The sequence below is a fragment of the Lemur catta genome, chromosome 20 (genome assembly GCF_020740605.2).
Source record: "Lemur catta isolate mLemCat1 chromosome 20, mLemCat1.pri, whole genome shotgun sequence".
Classification (NCBI taxonomy): domain Eukaryota; kingdom Metazoa; phylum Chordata; class Mammalia; order Primates; family Lemuridae; genus Lemur; species Lemur catta.
This window is the reverse complement of record NC_059147.1, coordinates 4,729,362-4,748,992: the sequence shown is the minus strand read 5'-3', so window position 1 is coordinate 4,748,992 and position 19,631 is coordinate 4,729,362. Positions and strand designations below refer to the sequence as shown.

The 19,631-nt window shown below is 39.1% G+C and overlaps 1 protein-coding gene and 1 pseudogene across 1 annotated transcript in view; both read right to left on the bottom strand.

The window, feature by feature from the left end:
• The window catches only part of LOC123625346 (putative ankyrin repeat domain-containing protein 19), a 57,469-nt gene that overhangs the window by 34,320 nt on the left and 3,518 nt on the right, over positions 1-19,631 (bottom strand). The window contains exons 4-6 of the mRNA XM_045533753.1: positions 15,792-15,898; positions 14,302-14,439; positions 11,267-11,358 (exon numbers count right to left, since the gene is read on the bottom strand). Of these exons, the coding sequence (XP_045389709.1) occupies positions 11,267-11,358; positions 14,302-14,439; positions 15,792-15,898 (337 nt within the window). The remainder of the gene's footprint in view (positions 1-11,266; positions 11,359-14,301; positions 14,440-15,791; positions 15,899-19,631) is intronic.
• Positions 12,634-12,734, bottom strand: LOC123625577 (annotated as a pseudogene).

Here is a 19,631-nt window from a genome sequence, read left to right as displayed (position 1 = left end):
CATCTGGCTTCCCTCTAATTCAATTCTGACACCACCTACCTGGAGATAGCATCAGAACCCACAGGCTGAGGGCTCAGTCCCCAAGGCTCCTCACCCACAGGCAAATCTCGGCCTCCAGAACTTCTCACCGACTGGCTTTAAGTTGGGGTTCCCATGACCCCCTGTTTGGGTTCAATTAATTTGCAAGAACAGTTCACAGAACTCAGGGAATCATTTGCTTACATTCACCAGCTTATTAGAAAGGATATAACAAAGGGTACAGATGAAGAGATGCACGGGGTGAGGTATAGATAGGGAAGCCGTGTGGATCTTCCATGCCCTCCCAGGGTCCACCACCCTCCAGGAACCTCCAAGTGTTCAGTCATCTGCAAGCTCTCCGAACCCAGTCCTTCTGCGCTTTTATGAAACCTTCCCTACATAGGCATGACTGATTGTTTCACTGGCCTTTGGTGATCAATATCACCCTCAGCCCCTCTCCCCTCCCAGGAGTTTGGGGGGTAGGCCTGGGAATCCCAACCCTCTAATCCAGCCTTGGTCTCTCTGGTGACCAGCCCCCAACCTAAAGCTACCTAGGGGCTGCCAGCCAGCAGTCTGTCATTAGCATACAAAAAGACATCACTTGAGAGATTATAAGGATTTTAGAAGTCCTATGCCAGGAAACAGGGTTGAAGATCAAACATATGTTTCACAATATCACATCCATGGTTTTGATTTCTGCAGTTTCAGTTACTCGTCGTCAACCATGGTCCAAAGTATTAATTAGAAAACTCCAGAAATAAGCAATTCATGAGTTTTAAATTGTGTGCCAGTCTGAGGAGCGTGATGCAATCTGGAGCCATCCCGATCCATTGTGCCCAGGACATGAATCATCTTTGTCCTGTGTGTCCACCCTGGATATGCTATCCACCTGCAGCCATCGACACCGTCTGTCCCTTACATCCAACTGTCAACATCACCATGGCTCCATGACCCAGGATCACCTGAGGCGACGCTCTTTCTTCTGACATCCAGTCAGAAGGTCAACAGTAGCCTAACACTACATGACAACACCCATGACATTCACTTCACTTCCTCTCATCACACAGGCACTGTGTCACCTCACATCCCCACAAGAACGGTGAGTGCAGTACAAGAAGGTATTCTGAGGGACCACTTTCACATAACTTTTATTATAGTATACTGTTATAATTGTTCTATTTCATTACTATTAGTAGTTGTTAATCACACACTGTAGCTAATTTATAAATTAAACTTTATCATGGATATGTATGTATAGAAAATACATTGCATAGATAGGGCTCAGCCCTATCAGTAGTTCCAGGCATTCACCGGGGTGGGTCCTGGAATGTGTGCCCCATAGATAAGGAGGAACCACTGTACTTAGTTTGCTGCGACACAACACAGTTTCTCCAGCTCTGTTCAGTGTAGGATAAAACATGCTATTACAAGGAAGCTAAGCTTATGGGCACTGTGCTGTGTTTGCTTGGCAAGACATAGGAAACAAGCCGGGAACGAGGACCCTGGCAAAGACTTCCTGGCTGCCAGCAGAGGAGACCTCAAGAGACATCAATATACTTCCTCTTGCTATCCTCTTCTGGAGAACATGGTGGTAAGTGTACTTAGTACTAGTGATTTTCTCTGCCCTATGCATGGCGCAAACAAGGCTCAAATTCACCTGCCATTTTATTAATACCTGCACAGAACCACTGGAATGATCACTCCTTTAAGGGCTTATCCCTACCTCATATTCAGAGAAGCTTAAGAAGAAATCCTGGGGAGGTGTGGTGAGTTGCCAGGGAGTACTAGCTGATATGAAAAAATATATATCGATAAAACTCTTAATTTACTCAAGTTCCAAGAATATGCCAACAGTTTTTCCTCTCCTTAGTGGGAGGAAAAAAAATTCTCTTCATTTTATGTAGAGGAAAACATGTGACCCTCGTGGCATTCCTTATGACAGACAATCCAGTTGTAGGTGAGCCATGCTGTAATAATACAGACTGTTGTCAAACTCATCCCTCAGAGGAAGAGCATCAGCGAGGAACATATTCATTCACCTATAGTATTCACCATCTGGTCTTATTTCCAATGGCAAAGTCAGTATAAATCACTTTGTAATGCCAATTTGATGAAGTACAACATCTTGACATTGTCCCCTTCCATTACTACGGTCCATCTGGACCCACCTCATACAGCAGGTATGTGCTGTGTAGGACTGCATGATGTCATTTTTATCAACCCTCCCCATTGTATGGAAAATGTCTACAGAAATCATGCTTTTTCAGCATGTAAAGCATATGTCATCAGATCCTACACTGATGAACAAGAAAAAAAGGAAGACAAAAGCAAGGACAAAGAATATCTTAAATGATTCTATGGAATTACTTGGATCTTTAATTTTTAAAATATTTAAAAAGATACCCACTGTACTCACTGTATTATGCCATCTATATGTAGCTATTCTGGAAAAAGTGGAAATATGGATACAGCAAAAACATCAGTGGTTGCCAGGGGTGAGTGGGGAGGGAGAGAGGCATGAAAAGGTAGGTAGAGAGGATTTCTTAGGGCAATGAAACTCTTCTGTATATGATACCACAACAGTAGATACATGTCATTATACATTTGTCCAACCCCACAGAATGCACAACATTACGAGTGAACCCTAATGTAAACTATGGACTTTGGGTGACAATGATGTGTCGATGTAGGTTCACCAATAGTAACAAACGTACCGTTCTGGTGGGAAATCTCATGACAGGAAAGGCTATGCCTGTGGGGGAGGCATCACGTGTATGGGAATCTCTGTACCTTACTCTCAAGTTTACCATGAACTTAAAACTGCATTAGAAAATAACGTTATTAAGTTTTTTTAAAAAGAGATTCACTGAGCTTGTTATTACCATATGTTATAACAAGAGACAGCTTGAACACTGGAGATAATTAAAGATCAAAGTAACAGAGTATGGACATTATCTCTCAAATTGAAGTATATACAACACATAAAGCAAATAATTTTAACCGCACACTTAAGCAAGAAGGTCATAGGTAAAATGATTATTTTATCTTATTTTGCAATTATAAACAGGAAACAGGAATTTAATGCAATATGAATCTAAACTGGACCATCCCAATAAATTTAAGTAAGATATTCTGACTCTAATTTCAAATCACAAATCATTATGCTTATTTCATCCAACAATTTTACTGAAAGGTTTATCAAAAAGGACACATTACAATTACCTAACATTGCCACAGTATCTTATATACAAATACCTGTTAAATATTCACCAAACGTCAAAAAAAGTAACCAGCATTGCAACTTATTATGGATCATGCAACTGAAACCAGTCCCATGTTATATCATTATATTTATTATTTGCTATTAATATAGAACTTTAAGGCAACACCAAAATGGAAGTCAGGGCTACAATTGCTGTGCAGAAAAGACTTCATCGGGCAGGCAGGAGAATGCCATCCTTAGGAAGACCTGCTTGCAAGGCTGACCCTCGGCTGGCATTAGGGCACTTGGATTTGGGAGGGTTCCTACCATTCTCTAAGTGGTAAGAGTGGCTTTTGGACAACCAACGTGGTATACTCTGAATAGCTGCTTTCCTTTTGGGAGTCTGGAGCTTTGGTGCATGCAGGGGAGAGGATGTCTACGTGAGTAGCCTCCACAGAAAACGTGGCCACTGAGTCTCTGATGAGACTCTGGTACCGGTAGACAACACTGCACATGTGTCGTCAAAATTTGATGCCAGGTGTACTGGGCACATCCTGGTAACTCCACAGGGAGAGGACTCTTGGAAATTTGTGCCTGGTTGCATCCAGATTTCACCACAGGCACCATTTTTCTTTGCCGATCTTGCTTTGTATCCTTTCACTGTAATAAACCAAAGCCCTGAGTATGACTATTTGCTCAGTCCTGCCAGTCCTTGTAGTGAATCACCAAATCTGGGGATGGTCTTGGGAAGCACAGACACAACCGCATTATACGAAATTTTTATTGTTTAAAGTGGATGTGTCATATGTGACTACAATCAAAAGGTGATTTCACAGTATTAATACCTTTCTCTAATAGGTTTTTCTTGATATTTCCCTTGGAGATTTCTGTATTTCTATATCCATTTGAACAAAAACATAAAAGGGGTAGATGAAACAATGATGTCAAAAAATAATGTGCAACAAGCAAAAATCCTATTTTATCCAAAATAAACAATAGAGAATTTTGATAATCAACAATATGTTCTGTAGTATGAAAGTTTCTAGAAACAAAGTGAAAAATATTAAAGTCAATTTTTAGCAACTCAGCAGGGTTTATTTCCTCTTTATAATAATTGTACATCAGGGCCGGGTGCAGTGGCTCACATCTGTAATCCTAGCACTCTGGGAGGCCGAGGCAGGCGGATCCTTTGAGCTTAGGAGTTCAAACCCAGCCTGAGCAAGAGCGAGACCCCAACTCTACTAAAAATAGAAAGAAATTAGCTGGACAACAAAAATATATAGAAAAAAAATTAGCCAGGCATGGTGGCACATGCCTGTAGTCCCAGCTACTTGGGAGGCTGAGGCAGAAGGATTGCTTGAGCCCAGGAGTTTGAGGTTGCTGTGAGCTAGCCTGATGCCACAGCACTCTAGCTAGGGTGACAGAGAAGGACTCTGCCTCAAAGAACGTAAAAAGTAAATAAATAAATTGTACATCAGGCCAGGACTGCAGTCTCAGCTACTCGGGGAGGCTCAGGTGGGAGGATTGCTTGAGGCTAGGAATTCAGGCTGCAGTGTGCTATGATTGCACCTGCAAAAAGCCACTGCATCCCAGCCTGTGAGATAGAGCAGGATGCTATCTCTTAAAAAATATATAATAATTACAGTAATAATAAAGTCACTGTGCACCATTCAGGTAACTGGGATAATTGTAGAAAAACATAGAGCCATTGGATATAGTATAATGCTACAGTACTGATCACAGAGTTCCTGTAGAAAACTAAAAATATGGTTCACCTACTAAGGGCAGTTCTTCACAGCACAAGTCAACAAGTCAAAAAAGTCACACCCAAAATGTAGGATGAATGAGTATCCACTACTTCCCCAGCTAGTGGACTTGATCATAAAAATCAATAGGGCCTTTAACTTATTTGGGTGGACAAAAGGGAGTTATCTATAGAGATGGTTTAAAGTATGGTAATCCAGCTGACCAAATATTCTAGTTAAATCACAGATTACCCACTTTTGAAGAAATATAACACCACAAGAGTGCTTCACATGAAAACTATGTCAGATAAAACAATTTGTATTTGATGATCACAGAGATACTTAGGATCCTGGCAGACCAACATCAGCAACACTGTCACGGTGATACAGATACACAATTTAGCCTCAGACACTAATAGGATACAAGACAGACTCCGGGACAGGTAGCCAATTCTCTTAAAAGGAAATCAGACACATTTTTCAAACACACATACGTTACAAACGGGTTCTAATAGTATTTTCTTTAGGGATGAAATTCGAAAAGAAGGAGTAAAATCAGAGACATCAGAGGAAGGCAAAGGGAAAGAGAACTGCACTAACAAAAAGTCAGGTAATGACTTTCTGACTGATGTCACCTGAACTTCCCAAGTATTGAGAATGAGCACACGGAGCATATCACTTTATATCTTTCCCTGTGACATTATACTAGTTTTTTACAATAAGATATTAAAAATATGTTAGTTTCTCCAAACTGCTGGTCTGCAAGCAATTTCTGATCAAAACTCAAAACTGTCAAAACATAGCCGTGATATGATTCCATGCTGGAGTGAGGGTATGTGCCTGGCACAGCAGCTTCCGGTTGTTGCTGCCAGATTTTCGTCTCGGAATGTATCCAGAAGAGACTATCAAGGACTTGAGTACAAATCTAGTATTTCCACAGAAGGAGATAAGATAACACATTTCCTCACGTGTGGCTCTTAGGTTTCGACAATTCTGAAAAAGTGTTGGCATGTTAATCATAGTCTAGACCATTTTCCCTGACCCTGTATTGGCAGTTGCCGCAGTTAGAAAAAAAGTTAGGTAGGATCTTGGCAGACGTATTCTTCCATGTTTGGACTCCAGAAGAATCTCATAAATAGTAGACCATATAACTTTAAAATGGTTATTTTGAAAAGGCTACCTCCAAAGAGCTTTAAAAAGCACAATCCAGGCTGGGCGTGGTGGCTCACTCCTGTAATCCTAGCACTCTGGGAAGCCGAGGCAGGAGGATTGCTCAAGGTCAGGAGTTCAAGACCAGCCTGAACAAGAGTGAGACCCCCGTCTCTACTAAAAATAGAAAGAAATTAGCTGGACAACTAAAAATATATAGAAAAAATTAGCCTGGCATAGTGGCGTATGCCTGTACTCCCAACTACTTGGGAGGCTGAGGCAGAGGACTGTTTAAGCCCAGGAGTTTAGAGTTGCTGTGAGCTAGGCTGATGCCACAGGCCTCTAGCCTAGGCAACAGAGCAAGACTCTGTCTCAAAAGAAAAAAAAAAAACTTCGATCCACTTACTTTTTAGTAATCTTACTTGTCAAAATTGATACTCTCTCCTTGAAATTCTCGCTGTTTAAAAAATTTTTGCAACATCACTTCCTCTGATTCCTTTCCCACTTTTCTCTAGCCACTGCTCAGTCTTCTTTACTACCTCCTTTTCCTCTGGAGAATGTGGATATTCCCAGGTTTTTGTCATTGGCCGCCTTCTCCTTCTAAATCTTTCCCATCATGGACAAGCTCATTCAGATCTATGACTCTGCCTAATTATTATAAGAATAGTATTGCAAGTCTGCATCTTCAACCCCAGAGTTCTACCTCCAGCTAGAAATGCCTATTATCCAATTGCCTACTGAAAATATCTACATGAATAGCCCATTAAACACAACAAATATAGAAAAAGGGTAGTCTTCCTTGTTGACCTGCTGCTCTTCTCTATTCACCCCACAATTTCCTACTCCCCTTCCTCCTGTCCAGTTTAAACGTTAGTGCATGACCTGGAAACTTATCAATCATCTGAGATTCCTCTCTGCTCCCTAAATTTTTGCATTCAATAATCGCTAAATCATATTAACTGTACCTCTTTTCTGCCTCTGTATTTCTACTGCCACTGGAAAAATAAATTTAAATACATGTTCTGCTATATTTCCTAGTTTATACTTATTTTATGTTTATATTTCCTAAACATGGGCCCTTAACTGATGGTTTTCACAGGGAAAAGAAACCCACCAACTATTATGCTGATTTCCTAAATTAAAAAGAAAATTAAGCAAAACTAATGAAAAATGTAGAATGCCAAGAAAAAGGCCTACATTAAAAAAAAAATGAATAAACAGAGCTTCCTAACTTTATTTCACCACAGATTGATGGGTGAAAACCTCATAATAGACTGATGCTAGTCTCAGGACTGGTGGACACAAATTATGGCTTTGACTAGTACAAAAACTTCCTTTGTCTCAGTCTCTTTATGGGGTTACTTTCCATCTATTCCCTATACGAGGGGTCAGCAAACTACAGGCCATAGGCCAAAAGCAGCCTGCCACACGGTTTGGCAAACACAGTGCTACTGAAGCACAGTCATGCCCATTCCCTCGCATCTTATCTATGACTGCTGTCACACTACAGTGGCAGGGTGGAGTAGATATGACAGACACCACATGGCCTGAAATGTTTACTATCTGGCCCTTTACAGAAAAACCTTGCCCATCCCTGCTTTAGACCATAACCAGAATGCCCTCACACTCAAATCTAATCTTGTGACTCCCCTACTCAAAGTTCTCCAATGAATCTCTGCAGTAAACGTTGCTGGCTCCCTACCCAATACCCATTCCTTTTTTGTTGGAGAAACACAACTCTACTTGGACATTTATCATCTCAATACCCCTCCCCAGCTCCAAAAAGAGAAATGATTATTCTAAGCTAATCACACGAATTACATCCACTTTCCCACGCCTGGTTTAGGAATGAGCGTGTGGTATAACTCAGCCAAACGTTCAGGAAGTCTACAGCAAGCTTCTGAGTTTTCGCCCTATTTACAAGAAACATATGAAGAAAAGCAGCCCTTCCAGCCTTTAGATATTGTCTTGTGAGAACATGATGATAGGAGCTGTTGCTAATTAGCCGACCAGGAAAGGAGACATAAACAAAATATTGCCAGCAACACAGCTGGAATTGGGACAAGAGGGATTTGGTGCTATCACTGAACCACCCAAACAACTCTGGTGCCTACTGTTTCAGCCACCTTTCCTTAGGTCAGCTATTATTTGCAGCTGAAAGCATTCTACCTGAGAAATATCCCATGGCCTACAGGATAAGATCTGCTCATTTCTATAGTATTAACAAGTCTTCCCTAAGCTTGCCTTCCCTAGGGATTCATCTCATTCCCAACCACTCCCATATCACACTTTTTGCACTAGCAAAACTGAACTGCTCCCAAACCCTGCAAAGTTCACTCATGTCTCTTACCCTTTGCACATGCTGTTCTTTCTGCCAATCATGTAGTCTTGCTAGATGTTCCTTCTGCCTTTTTCCATGACAAATCTCCCCTCACTCTGCATGTTTACCTTAAATCCTGTTCATTTTTTCAAAGCTTTCAATCCTCACCATGAAATGAAAGTGTCGGGCACATGTTGAACATAATAAATACACAGTAAGCGATAACTATAAGCTCACAGAGGGCATCTGGCACCCAGTGAGCACTAATTAAAGCATAAATAATAAAAAATGACAATGATAATGACATGCTCCTGACTGTATTTTTTAAATGTGTGTATTCTGCAACATTAGAAAAATGCTTAGTGCCTAAAAGACACTTGATAGTTATTTGTTAAATGGACAAATGAACAAAGAAAGAAAGATGTCCGCTTGGAAATTCTGTTGAAAAAACACAGAAATTACATAGGGGCAGCTCTATTCTATTAGGAACACCTTAAAGACCAAAACCATGTCCCTGCCACTTACGAAGCCAAACTTATAGTTCTTTCGTAAGTATAGAAGAAATCAAAGGTGTCCTCCTACAGTTCAGATTGTATAATGCATTAGGTGTCACATCTAGGTAGCATGGTAGCAATCTTGTTATGGTGAAACGTTTTTGTACTTTGGTTATAATTTGTTGAGCCTACAGTTGGGCTATTGGAATATTTATTGTGATAATCTTTTTGCTAATGATGACAGATTATCTTCTTCTAACAAAATTACTGTCATCGAGACAATCATGCAGCACATACAAGAACACATCTTGTTCTAAAGAAATCTATCTCATCTGGTTTCCACTTAGGGGGAAATGAAGTCGATAATGCTGAGACCTTGTTGGTATGAGAATATGTAAACATAACCTGTGCTTCTCAACAAGGAATTGCATTTCAGACTTCTGTACGCAGGAGGCATCCTTCAAAATCAATCTCCTAGTAGTATTGGTGCACATTGGCTAAGTCTTGCATTTCTTATGGTCATTTGTGTATAGTACCAGAAAAGTATTTTTGAGTTCCCAGTTTTAAAGACAGTTACATTTTTCATGACACAGATCACTATGTAATGTAGTTGACCCTTGAACAATACTGGATGTGAACTGCAGGGACCCACTCATACACAGATTTTCTCCTGCCTCTGCCACCCACAGATGACAAGAACAACCTCTCCTCTCCTTCCTCTTCCTCAGCCTACTCAACATGAAGATGACGAGGATGAAGACCTTTATGATGATCCACTTCCACTTAATAAATAGTAAATATAGTTTTCCTTAATAAGTTTCTTTTCTCTGACTTTATTGTAAGAATACAGTATATAATGCATATAACATACAAAATACGTGTTAATCGACTGCTTATGTTACCAGTAAAACTTCCAGTCAATAGTACGCTATTAGTAGTTAAGTTTGGGGACAGTCAAAAGTTATATGCTGACTTTCAACTATACTGGGGATTAATACTCCTAACCCCTAGGTTGTTCAAGGGTCAACTCTAATTAAATTCATTTACGAAATGCAAACCATTTATTGTAAAAATTAATCATAAATTCTTTGCCTAGGCCAATATCTGTAAGAGTCTTTCCTACATTTTCTTCTAGAATTCTAATAGTTTCACACCTAAGGTTTAAGTCTGTTAACCACTGTGATTTGATTTTTGTGAGAGATGAAAGCTGTGGGTCCAGTTTTAAAGTTTTCCCAGCACCATTTATTGAATAAGGAATCTTTTCCCCAGAGTATGTGTTTGTCTGCTTTGTCGAAGATTAGATGGCCATACGAGGATGGTTTTATATTTGGATTTTCTGTTCTGTTCCACTGGTCTGTGTCCCTGCACTTGTGCCAAAGTCATTCTATAAAAAAGACACCCGCACCCGAATGTTTATAGCAGCACAATTCACAATTGCAAAGATGTGAAAACAACCTAAATGCCCATCAATTCATGAAGGGATTAGTAAAATGTGGTATATGTATACCATGGAGTATTACTCAGCTATAAGAAACAATCGTGATATGGCATCTCTTTGGGTCTGCTGGAGAGAGTTGGAACCCATTCTATTAAGTGAAGTATCCCAAGAATGGAAAAATAAGCACCACATGTACTCACCAGCAAATTGATTTCCCTGATCATCACCTAAGTACACATTTGGGAATAACACCAATTGGGTATCGGACAGAGGTGGGGGCTGGGGGGAGGGAATGGGTGTATACCTACTTGATAAGTGAGATGCGCACTGTCTGGGGAATGGACACGCTTGAAATTCTGACTGGGAGGGATGGGGTTGGGGGGAGCGGATGGGTGTATACCTACATGATGAGTGAGATGTTCACTGTCTAGGGAATGGACATGCTTGAAGCTCAGACTCGGGGGGATGGGGGGGCATGGGCAATATATATAACCTGAACTTTTGTACCCCCATAATAAGCTGAAATAAAAAAAAAATTAAGTAGAAGATCCATTTTTATAGCAAGTCCCATTTACTATAATGTGATTACAGAGGAAACATGCAACATACTAACTTAAAATTCTTTTTTCTTATTTATACAAAAATATTATACAGGGTTTTAGGGACCATAATTAAACTAATTTTTTTCAGATAACTGGGTTTATAAACTACTTACAAATATCTCTTTAAATAATTCTGAATTCTAAACCAAAGAAGTTATTTAAAGAAAGAAATTTTAATAAAAATATGCAATTTACATATTGTTTTTTTAAACTGCTCTTTTGGGATCAAAACTTCCTTAATCTTATTTTTTTACCTAGGGTAGGACCACCGAGACAAAGTCACTATCAGAATTCTTACCTGGCTTGCTCTTCTGAGAAGGATGCTTAGGAGAATTTTGGCTGCTCTCACTGCCACTTCCTGCTTCCTCTATTAGAACCTGTTTGTAAAGGCTATGTATACAAGACATAATAAATAAAATCACTATTTGAATACTGACATGAAAAACAGTTACCAAATACATTAAATTCTTAGCATATTTCAGACAATATCAGAGCTAAAATCAGAACTTTAATTATGCCATACACTTCAAATCTGTAGGCTCTACAAACTTATTAAGCTTCTAACTAAAGAAGGAAAAAAAGTAAGTTGAAGTAGTGATGAATTCAGACCAGTATAGCTCAGTAAATTAAAGAGGGTTAGCTTGATATAATGCAAAGTGTCCTAGGTCTGTAAGCAACAGCTATTTGTTCTTGGACAAGCTGCTTTTCTTAGGCTCACTGTCTTCTTCTAAACAAATAAGGATTATACTGCCTTATTTCATTAGGTTGTTTTGGACATTTAACCACATAACATTTTTAAAGTGCTCAGAGAAAGCAATGGAATAATTTGTTTTTGAACTTAATTGCTGACACTATTTTGGAATCCCCAATAAAACCCAATGTGCATTTCTTCATAGGTTCCAATAGTCACATGCTGCAGTTTTCAGAAAATGTTATTAAGTCCTAATCGTAGATGGTAGTTGTTCTATTCTTTGTGGCTTGTAATTGAGGGTATCTCAGCTATTATATAATTTGCAACAAAATTTATTTACGAATAGATTTATCATTAAATTAGATAACATAATTTTGTTGTTGTTGTTGAGCTGGGGTCTCACTCTGTCACCCACTGTGGAATGCAGTGATATGGTCAGAGTTCACTGCAGCCTCAAACTCCTGGGCTCAAGGAATCCTCCCTCCTCAGCCTCAGGAGTAGCTGGGATTACAGGTGGGAGGCACCGACCTGGTGAGTTAGATAACATAAGTGTCCCCTCTTACTAAGCTCAGCAATTGCACCAAGGGCAGAAACAAATAAATGTCAAGATTTGGCTTGGACTATTACTATTCCTTCTCTACCTAACCAAACTCTGAACCACCAGATCTTGTTAGAATGATGCTTCATCTGCATGTTTATCTCCAACTGACATGGAAGACAAAACCCTAGTTTTCTTTTTTCCATGTTCCATGAAGGAGATGCAAACTGACATTTTCTCAATCCCGAGATACATAGTGACAAAATATTTGCACGCAACATCTCACAGGTTACTCATCTCTGTTCTCATCTCATAGGTATTTTACGTGGATATTTTCATAGTGAAAATCCTCATTTCAATATTGAGGGCCACCCACTTTGCTTTGACTCACACAGTATCCTTGGAGCTAGTCACCAAGTAGTCAAATGACCTTCCACAAAATATGGGACACTTCACAAGCTGGAGTGTCATCCTTGGGCGGGGGCCATGCTCATCTTCTCGGTATTCTCCTAATTTTGCTATATGTGTTGCCCACACAAGCCCTACTCTTCTACACGGATGCTGATGAGTAATAGATGGGGCTTAGCCATGTTTGTTCCAACTCACCTACTTTAGATTCAGACAGTTCTGCTGAAGGGCTTCCTTGTCAGGTAGAATTTAAAAATATTTTAAATCTTGAGGTAGAGATACACGTAGCTTGGGAGATTTTCATGATTATGGAAACCAATCACTTGAGGGGCCAACCACAAGCTGGGGCCCACTACTCTGGGGAAGGAGGATATGGGACTTTCCACTACCTAAGAAAAGCTGCCACACAAGATAGAAAGGGGCCTTGGGGGTACAAATCTGATAACAAAGAAGAAAGCAAGCTTCGATCTCTTCCTGCAACATTACCTGAACAGAACAATCATGTATACTATTTGCTAAGGAAAAGCCATAAAAGAATCTCAAAGAATAACTTACAGAAGGACTGGGCTAACACGGGAACTCCAGATAAGGTTTTGAATGTGGGGGGAAGGGTCAATTTGCTCACTATGTGTGTGGCTAAAGCTAGGAGGCCCAGCTACCAGAGCACGATGCTGGTGCTTTGGGAGCAATGGCTGAGCATATAAGAATATGTATGTGAACTAAAATATGTTGTAATTTTGAAGTCTAAGGATGCACTGCCATGAAGACTGAGGGATGTGAATCAGTCAGGGCATCTTGGTAGCAAAGGTCAATCACATCAGATTGGCCAGGCGTGGTGGCTCATGCCTGTAATCTTAGCACTCTGGGAGGCCGAGGTGGGAGGATTGTTTGAGCTCAGGAGTTTGAGACCAACCTGAGCAAGAGCGAGACCCCATCTCTACTAAAAATAGAAAGGAATTATATGGACAACTAAAAATATATATAGAAAAATTAGTTGGGAATGGTGGCACATGCCTGTAGTCCCAGCTACTTGGGGGGCTGAGGCAGGAGGATTTGTTTGAGCCCATGAGTTTGAGGTTGCTGTGAGCTATGCTGACGCCACAGCACTCTACCCTGGGCAACAGACCGAGACTCTGTCTCAAAAAAAAAAGAACAAAAATCACATCACATTGTAGGACCAGTTTCAATGGCAACAATACAGCAACAGAATCAACGGAAACAAGAGATTGATTAGAATGTCTTTATTCCTCCTCCTTCTTACTTGTAAAAGAAGATTATCTCCCTTGGACTTAGGGAACCCCTTAGGTTCTTGAAAAATTCAAGGAGGGGATAGATAGGACACAGCCCCCAAGGGACAGTACAAAGATTTTCTGCTTAACTGGACATTCCAAGACCCAACTAATTAAAAAAACCAAAGATGTGACACTATTTTTATCCCACGGAGAGGGGTTATACTTGGAATGAGATGTACAACGTTGGGATCCCTAAGGGTAAATGTCTTAAAAGTCCTGAGATAAAGAACCCTGCACCCCTTGCTACTTCTAACTAGTCTAGCCTTTGGCTTGACTTCACTGCCATTCCAAAACTACCTGAACCAAACTATGAAATCTCACCTGATGTGTAAGATGCTATAGTTATAATAATTATTTTAAACCTCAGTACGGTGTTAAACTTGCCTTTTAAAGTAAACACTTACATTTTAAAATCACTGGAAGCAGCATGATCTTCTGCAGTCCATCCACTCATATCTTTAAGAGAGACATCAATGCCGCCGTGAAGAAGAAGATTGGCTATATCTAATGATTTCCCACGTAAGGCAACCATGAAGGCAGTTCTAAAATAACAGACAGATGATTTCACCCTGAGGAACTTTGATGAAGTTATTTAAACAGCTCATTTTATAAACTTTATCAATGTTGTATTTTGCCTGTCAGTGTAGATTTCACCATTTATATGTACTAATAGACATAAGCATCTTGGGTGCTTTGTAAATTTCCACCAAGGCTAAAAGGAAGGAACAGAAAGGAAGCCTCTTGCCCCACTGGGGTATTACATAGTAAAGTTGCTAACTTAAACTCCTTTTATGAGCAAGAAACTATACTGATGTCAATTATGGAAAGTAGGCAAAGATTTCAGGGAAGATTTCACCATGACTTCCCTAGTCTGATGTCATAGATTGTAATTCAGTCAGCTAGGGCTCAGACAAATAAGAGCTCTCTGTAGGCTTACAACACTAATAATACTAATGATATTAGTAGTAGTCCTAGTAATTTCAGTTCATGATGCTTACAAGCATGTGCTAGGCACTGAATTAAATGTTCTCTCTATATAATCTGATTTGTACACAACTACTCTTGAAGGATATATTATCATCTTCCTTTCCATATCAGAAAAATATGTTCGGTGTTAAGTAGTATTCCCAGGGTCACACACCTAGCAAGTGGCAAAACTAGGAATTAAACCTAGTCTTGTGAACGTCAAGCCTATCTCTTTTCTCTTTATCACCCACCCATGGCTTGTCTTCATTAAAGGAAAACTTTATCCAATTTAAGCTATCTTTTTTTCCCTTGGCCCATATTAATTAAAAACAAAAACATCAAAATACACTAGAAATGAAAAAGGAAATAAACTGATGAACTCACAGGCCCTGGTAATAGCAATTAAGAGTCACTTAGGGATCACCTAACATCAATATTCGAAGGAAGCAACTTACAGAAAAGAGTCATCGAAAAGACTAAATGACCTATAACTCCTATGGAGGTCTGACATAGCATTTTTAAAAGAAAAGTATATAAGGGGAGGTTAGAAAAACACTAGAAGAGAATTAAGAAGTTCAACATTGAGGCATAAAGTAAACTAAAAGTTAAAGTCCACATGTTATTAAAAAATAAAATGAATACAAAACCCCCTTAGCTAATAATATAAGATCATAGCACCAAAAACAGCAGATTACAAATAACACGCATCAGTCAATACAGTAAGAGAAGACGAATCCGACTATATACTGTCCTTTATCTTGCCCAGTCAAAATATAATTAATTGCTTTTCTACCTCATGATTTGTGTTGATATTTTGTACTATATCCCAATGATTACAAGTTAATCTTATTAATTTAATATTTCTGATGTGTGATTACCACTCCAGAACACCACTCAGGTTCAAAAAATAAAAAAAGAACTACTGAACCTTTTCCAATTATCAACTGCATTTACATTTGCATTTTTCTTTAGTAAAAACTCCACCATCGCCGGGCTTTTCTTATTCACAGCAAGTAAAAGTGGCGTCATGTCAGTCTGTGAAACAGCAAAAAAAATTGATAATTCACAAAATTATATTATTTCTCAACTGAACTCAAAACCGTATAGAAGATCCTATCAACCTACACATGTAGTGTAGAAAGTAAATAAAAAGTAGTCCCTTCCTGCTCACCCCTCTGTGCTTTCCCATACGCTGCTCCTGCCCTTGCCAACTCCCACCCTCTGTCCCACCACATTAACTCCTGGCATCTCCACAACTCGCTTCAAACAGTTACCAGTTCCAACAATCTCTGCCTCTCTCACTCCATTTAGCGTGGTGTATTGCACTAGTTTATGCTTTCCCATCTAAACCAAGAGCTTCCTGAGGGCAGGGACTGTAACTTTTCTCCATATTCCCAAACCCTAGGACACAATAGTAAATCCTTTAAGTATTTTTATTAAATTGATAATCTAAATCATTATCTCTAGAGAAGTGTTTCTTAAACTATTAATATATTCCAAAGAATATTTACTAGACCTTAAAGACTGTCTCCCAACAGAAATATTCCATGATCTGTTTGAGAAATATTATAAAACCGTGCATTCTATGTCCATTAGCCAAGAAATCTCTTCGACTTTGCCTAATCCCTATTTGACAAAACTTTTTGTGGCAGATATTAACATTTGAGTTACGAGAATTTCAGGGATACAGTTATGAGAGCTTTCCAATAAAGGTGGAGGTCTCCTCCAAGTGACCCAAACTCGCTTGATTCTCTTCTATCAATGGTGTCAGCATCCCAGATGCCAATGTCAGGCACTCCTGCTCCAAATGGGTCACTAAGGAAATGGGCTCTGAGTTAAAAGACATAGGCTATGGCCGGGCGTGGTGGCTATGGCCAGGCGTGGTGGCTCACGCCTGTAATCCTTGCACTCTGGGAGGCCAAGGCAGGTGGATCGCTTGAGGTCAAGAGTTCCAGACCAGCAAGAGCGAGACCCCATCTCTACTAAAAATAGAAAGACATTATCTGGCCAACTAAAAATATATACAGAAAAAATTAGCCGGGCATGGTGGTGCATGCCTGTAGTCCCAGCTACTTGGGAGGCTGAGGCAGTAGGATCGCTTAAGCCCAGGAGTTTGAGGTTGCTGTGAGCTAGGCTGATGCCACGACACTCACTCTAGCCCAGGCAACAAAGTGAGACTCTGTCTCCAAAAAAAAAAAAAAAACATAGGCTACAAGTTAACCTTTGCTGCTTATTATGAAATCGTCCATGGGGTTTCTCCTATTACAAGTGACCGATTTTTATCTTAGCTGTTAGAAAGCTCCGCATCAAATTTAATTCTCAATAAAAATGATAATCCCAGGATTATCCTAGTGCATACCGACATTTTAAAAAAGCCATCGTTCTGGTTTCCACTTTAATTGCTACCTAAAATTATTTTTTATTTTAGGCAAAATAGAAATCAGAAATATAAATACAATGGCTTATCAATAAACGTTCTAACACTGATCTAAGAGGAGTATTTTTACCATAATGAATTCTACTACAGGCATCAAACTATCAGAATTCTAGAAGGAAATGTTGGAAAAACTCTTACAGACATTGGCCTAGGCACAGAATTTATGAAGACCCTGAAAGGAATCAGAGCAACAATAAAAGTAAATAAATGGGACCCGATCAAATTGAAAAGCTTGTGCTCATCCAAAGAAACAATCATTACAGTTGGTTCCTAAATACAAACCCTACAGAATGGAAGAAAATATTTGCATGCTATATATTTGATAAAGGGCTGATAACTAAAATCTCAAGCAAATCAGCAAAAAAATATCTAACAACCTCATCAAAAAGAGGGCAAAAGACAGGAACATAAATTTTTCCAAAGATAGACTGATGGCCAACAAACATATGAAAAAATGCTCAATATCTCTAGTCACCAGTGAGAAGGGCTTTTATCACAAAGTCCCAAAACAATAGCTGTTGGCATGGATATGGAGAGACAGGAACACTCATACACTGTTGGTGGGACTGCAAACTAGTACGACCTCTATGGAAAGGAGTATGGAGATACTTCAAAGAACTAAAGGTAGAACTACCATTTGATCCAGCAATCCCACTACTGGGTATTTACCCAAAGGAATAAAAAGACAATCTATAAAAAAGACACCTGAACTCAAATATTTATAGCAGCACAATTCATAATTGAAAAGATGTGGAAACAACCCAAGTGCCCATCAATACATGAGTGGATTAGCAAAATGTGGTATATGTATACCATGGAGTATTACTCAGCCATAAAATAGTGGTGAACTAATACCTCTTGTATTAACCTGGATGGAACTGGAGACCATTCTTCTAAGTGAAGTTTCACAAGAATAGAAAAACAAATACCACATGTACTCACTATTAAATTGAAGCTAATCGAACAACACTTGTGTGTACATCTGGAAATAAACATTCATCGGAAATCAAGCAGGAGGGAGTGGGGAGGACAGGATGAGTAAATTCACACCTAATGCGTCCAATGCACACTATCTAGGGGATGGGCACACTCCTAACTTTGACTCAAATGGTACAAAAGTAATTTATGTAACCAAAACATTTGTGCCCTGTAATATTCTGAAGTAAAATAAAATAAAAATAAACATAAATAAGATCAGTTGCATTTTAAAGTGACAATGCTGAGTAGACAGATACAGTGTTGTCTGCAATATGCATATCCTACCGAACTGTAACCTGGATTAGCCTAAAAAGGATATAGGCATTCTAATGGAAGAATCATTGTCTACAGTATATTAAAAAAAAAAAAATTTCAAAAAAACAGAACTCTAAATTCTAAAATTCAACCCCATTACTATAAAACTCTGATTAATATAAAATATGGACTATATACTAGGAACAAGTATAAACTATCTTGAAAACCTTGAAATCTTTATCAAAATAGGGAAGCAAAGTAGGTGACCTAAGCACGTAAAGTACCTAGGTGGGCAGGGGAGCAAACTGGAGAACATACACCTCGTATAAAGGTGCAGCACTGGAACTGCATACCAAACGGTAAGATGGGCTCAAGGGACACCAGATTTGATTCTTTAAGAGAAGCCTGAAATCCATATTTCTCTGCATGTCTCCCAAATTTTACATGTTGACTCCATTTATGGAGCCAAACCAAACATACCTATGGCCCACATTTAGGCAATGGCCCTTGTGTTTTTATATTTGCTACAGATGTGTTTCCACATAGTTGTATATAAAACAAGTATTTGCATGTAAAATTTTTCCTTTATTTAGTAGCATGTGTTTTACTAAAAAAATCAAGCCCTGCCACATAATACAAATTGCTATTAAGATTCATAATACCCATGTCAAGAATTTTTACATTTATTCATTTACAATCTATTTGTATTTAATTTTCCCAAATTGTTGACCAAATGGATAATGAGTTCATAGGACTGTTGAAACTAAATTATTAAAAGAATTCTTATGTATTCCTACTAACTACATGGTTTTCAGTGTTTAAAAATGCCATCCTGATTATGCCAAAGCTACATGAACTTAACAGACAAACTGAGACAGTCCATCATACAGCTTCAACTAAAAGATGGGTCAGGATTTGCTATCCTAACTGAGAAAATCCCACTTGCAATAAACATTTACTGACCTAATCACCCGAATCACAACAGACATGAAATCCTCAAAGTGCCTGCCCCTACTTATTGAAAAACTACCCATAAGGAAATTTCTAAAGACCCTCTGAATGGCAGTGAACGATGGTTGCAAGGAAAAAGGTGTTATT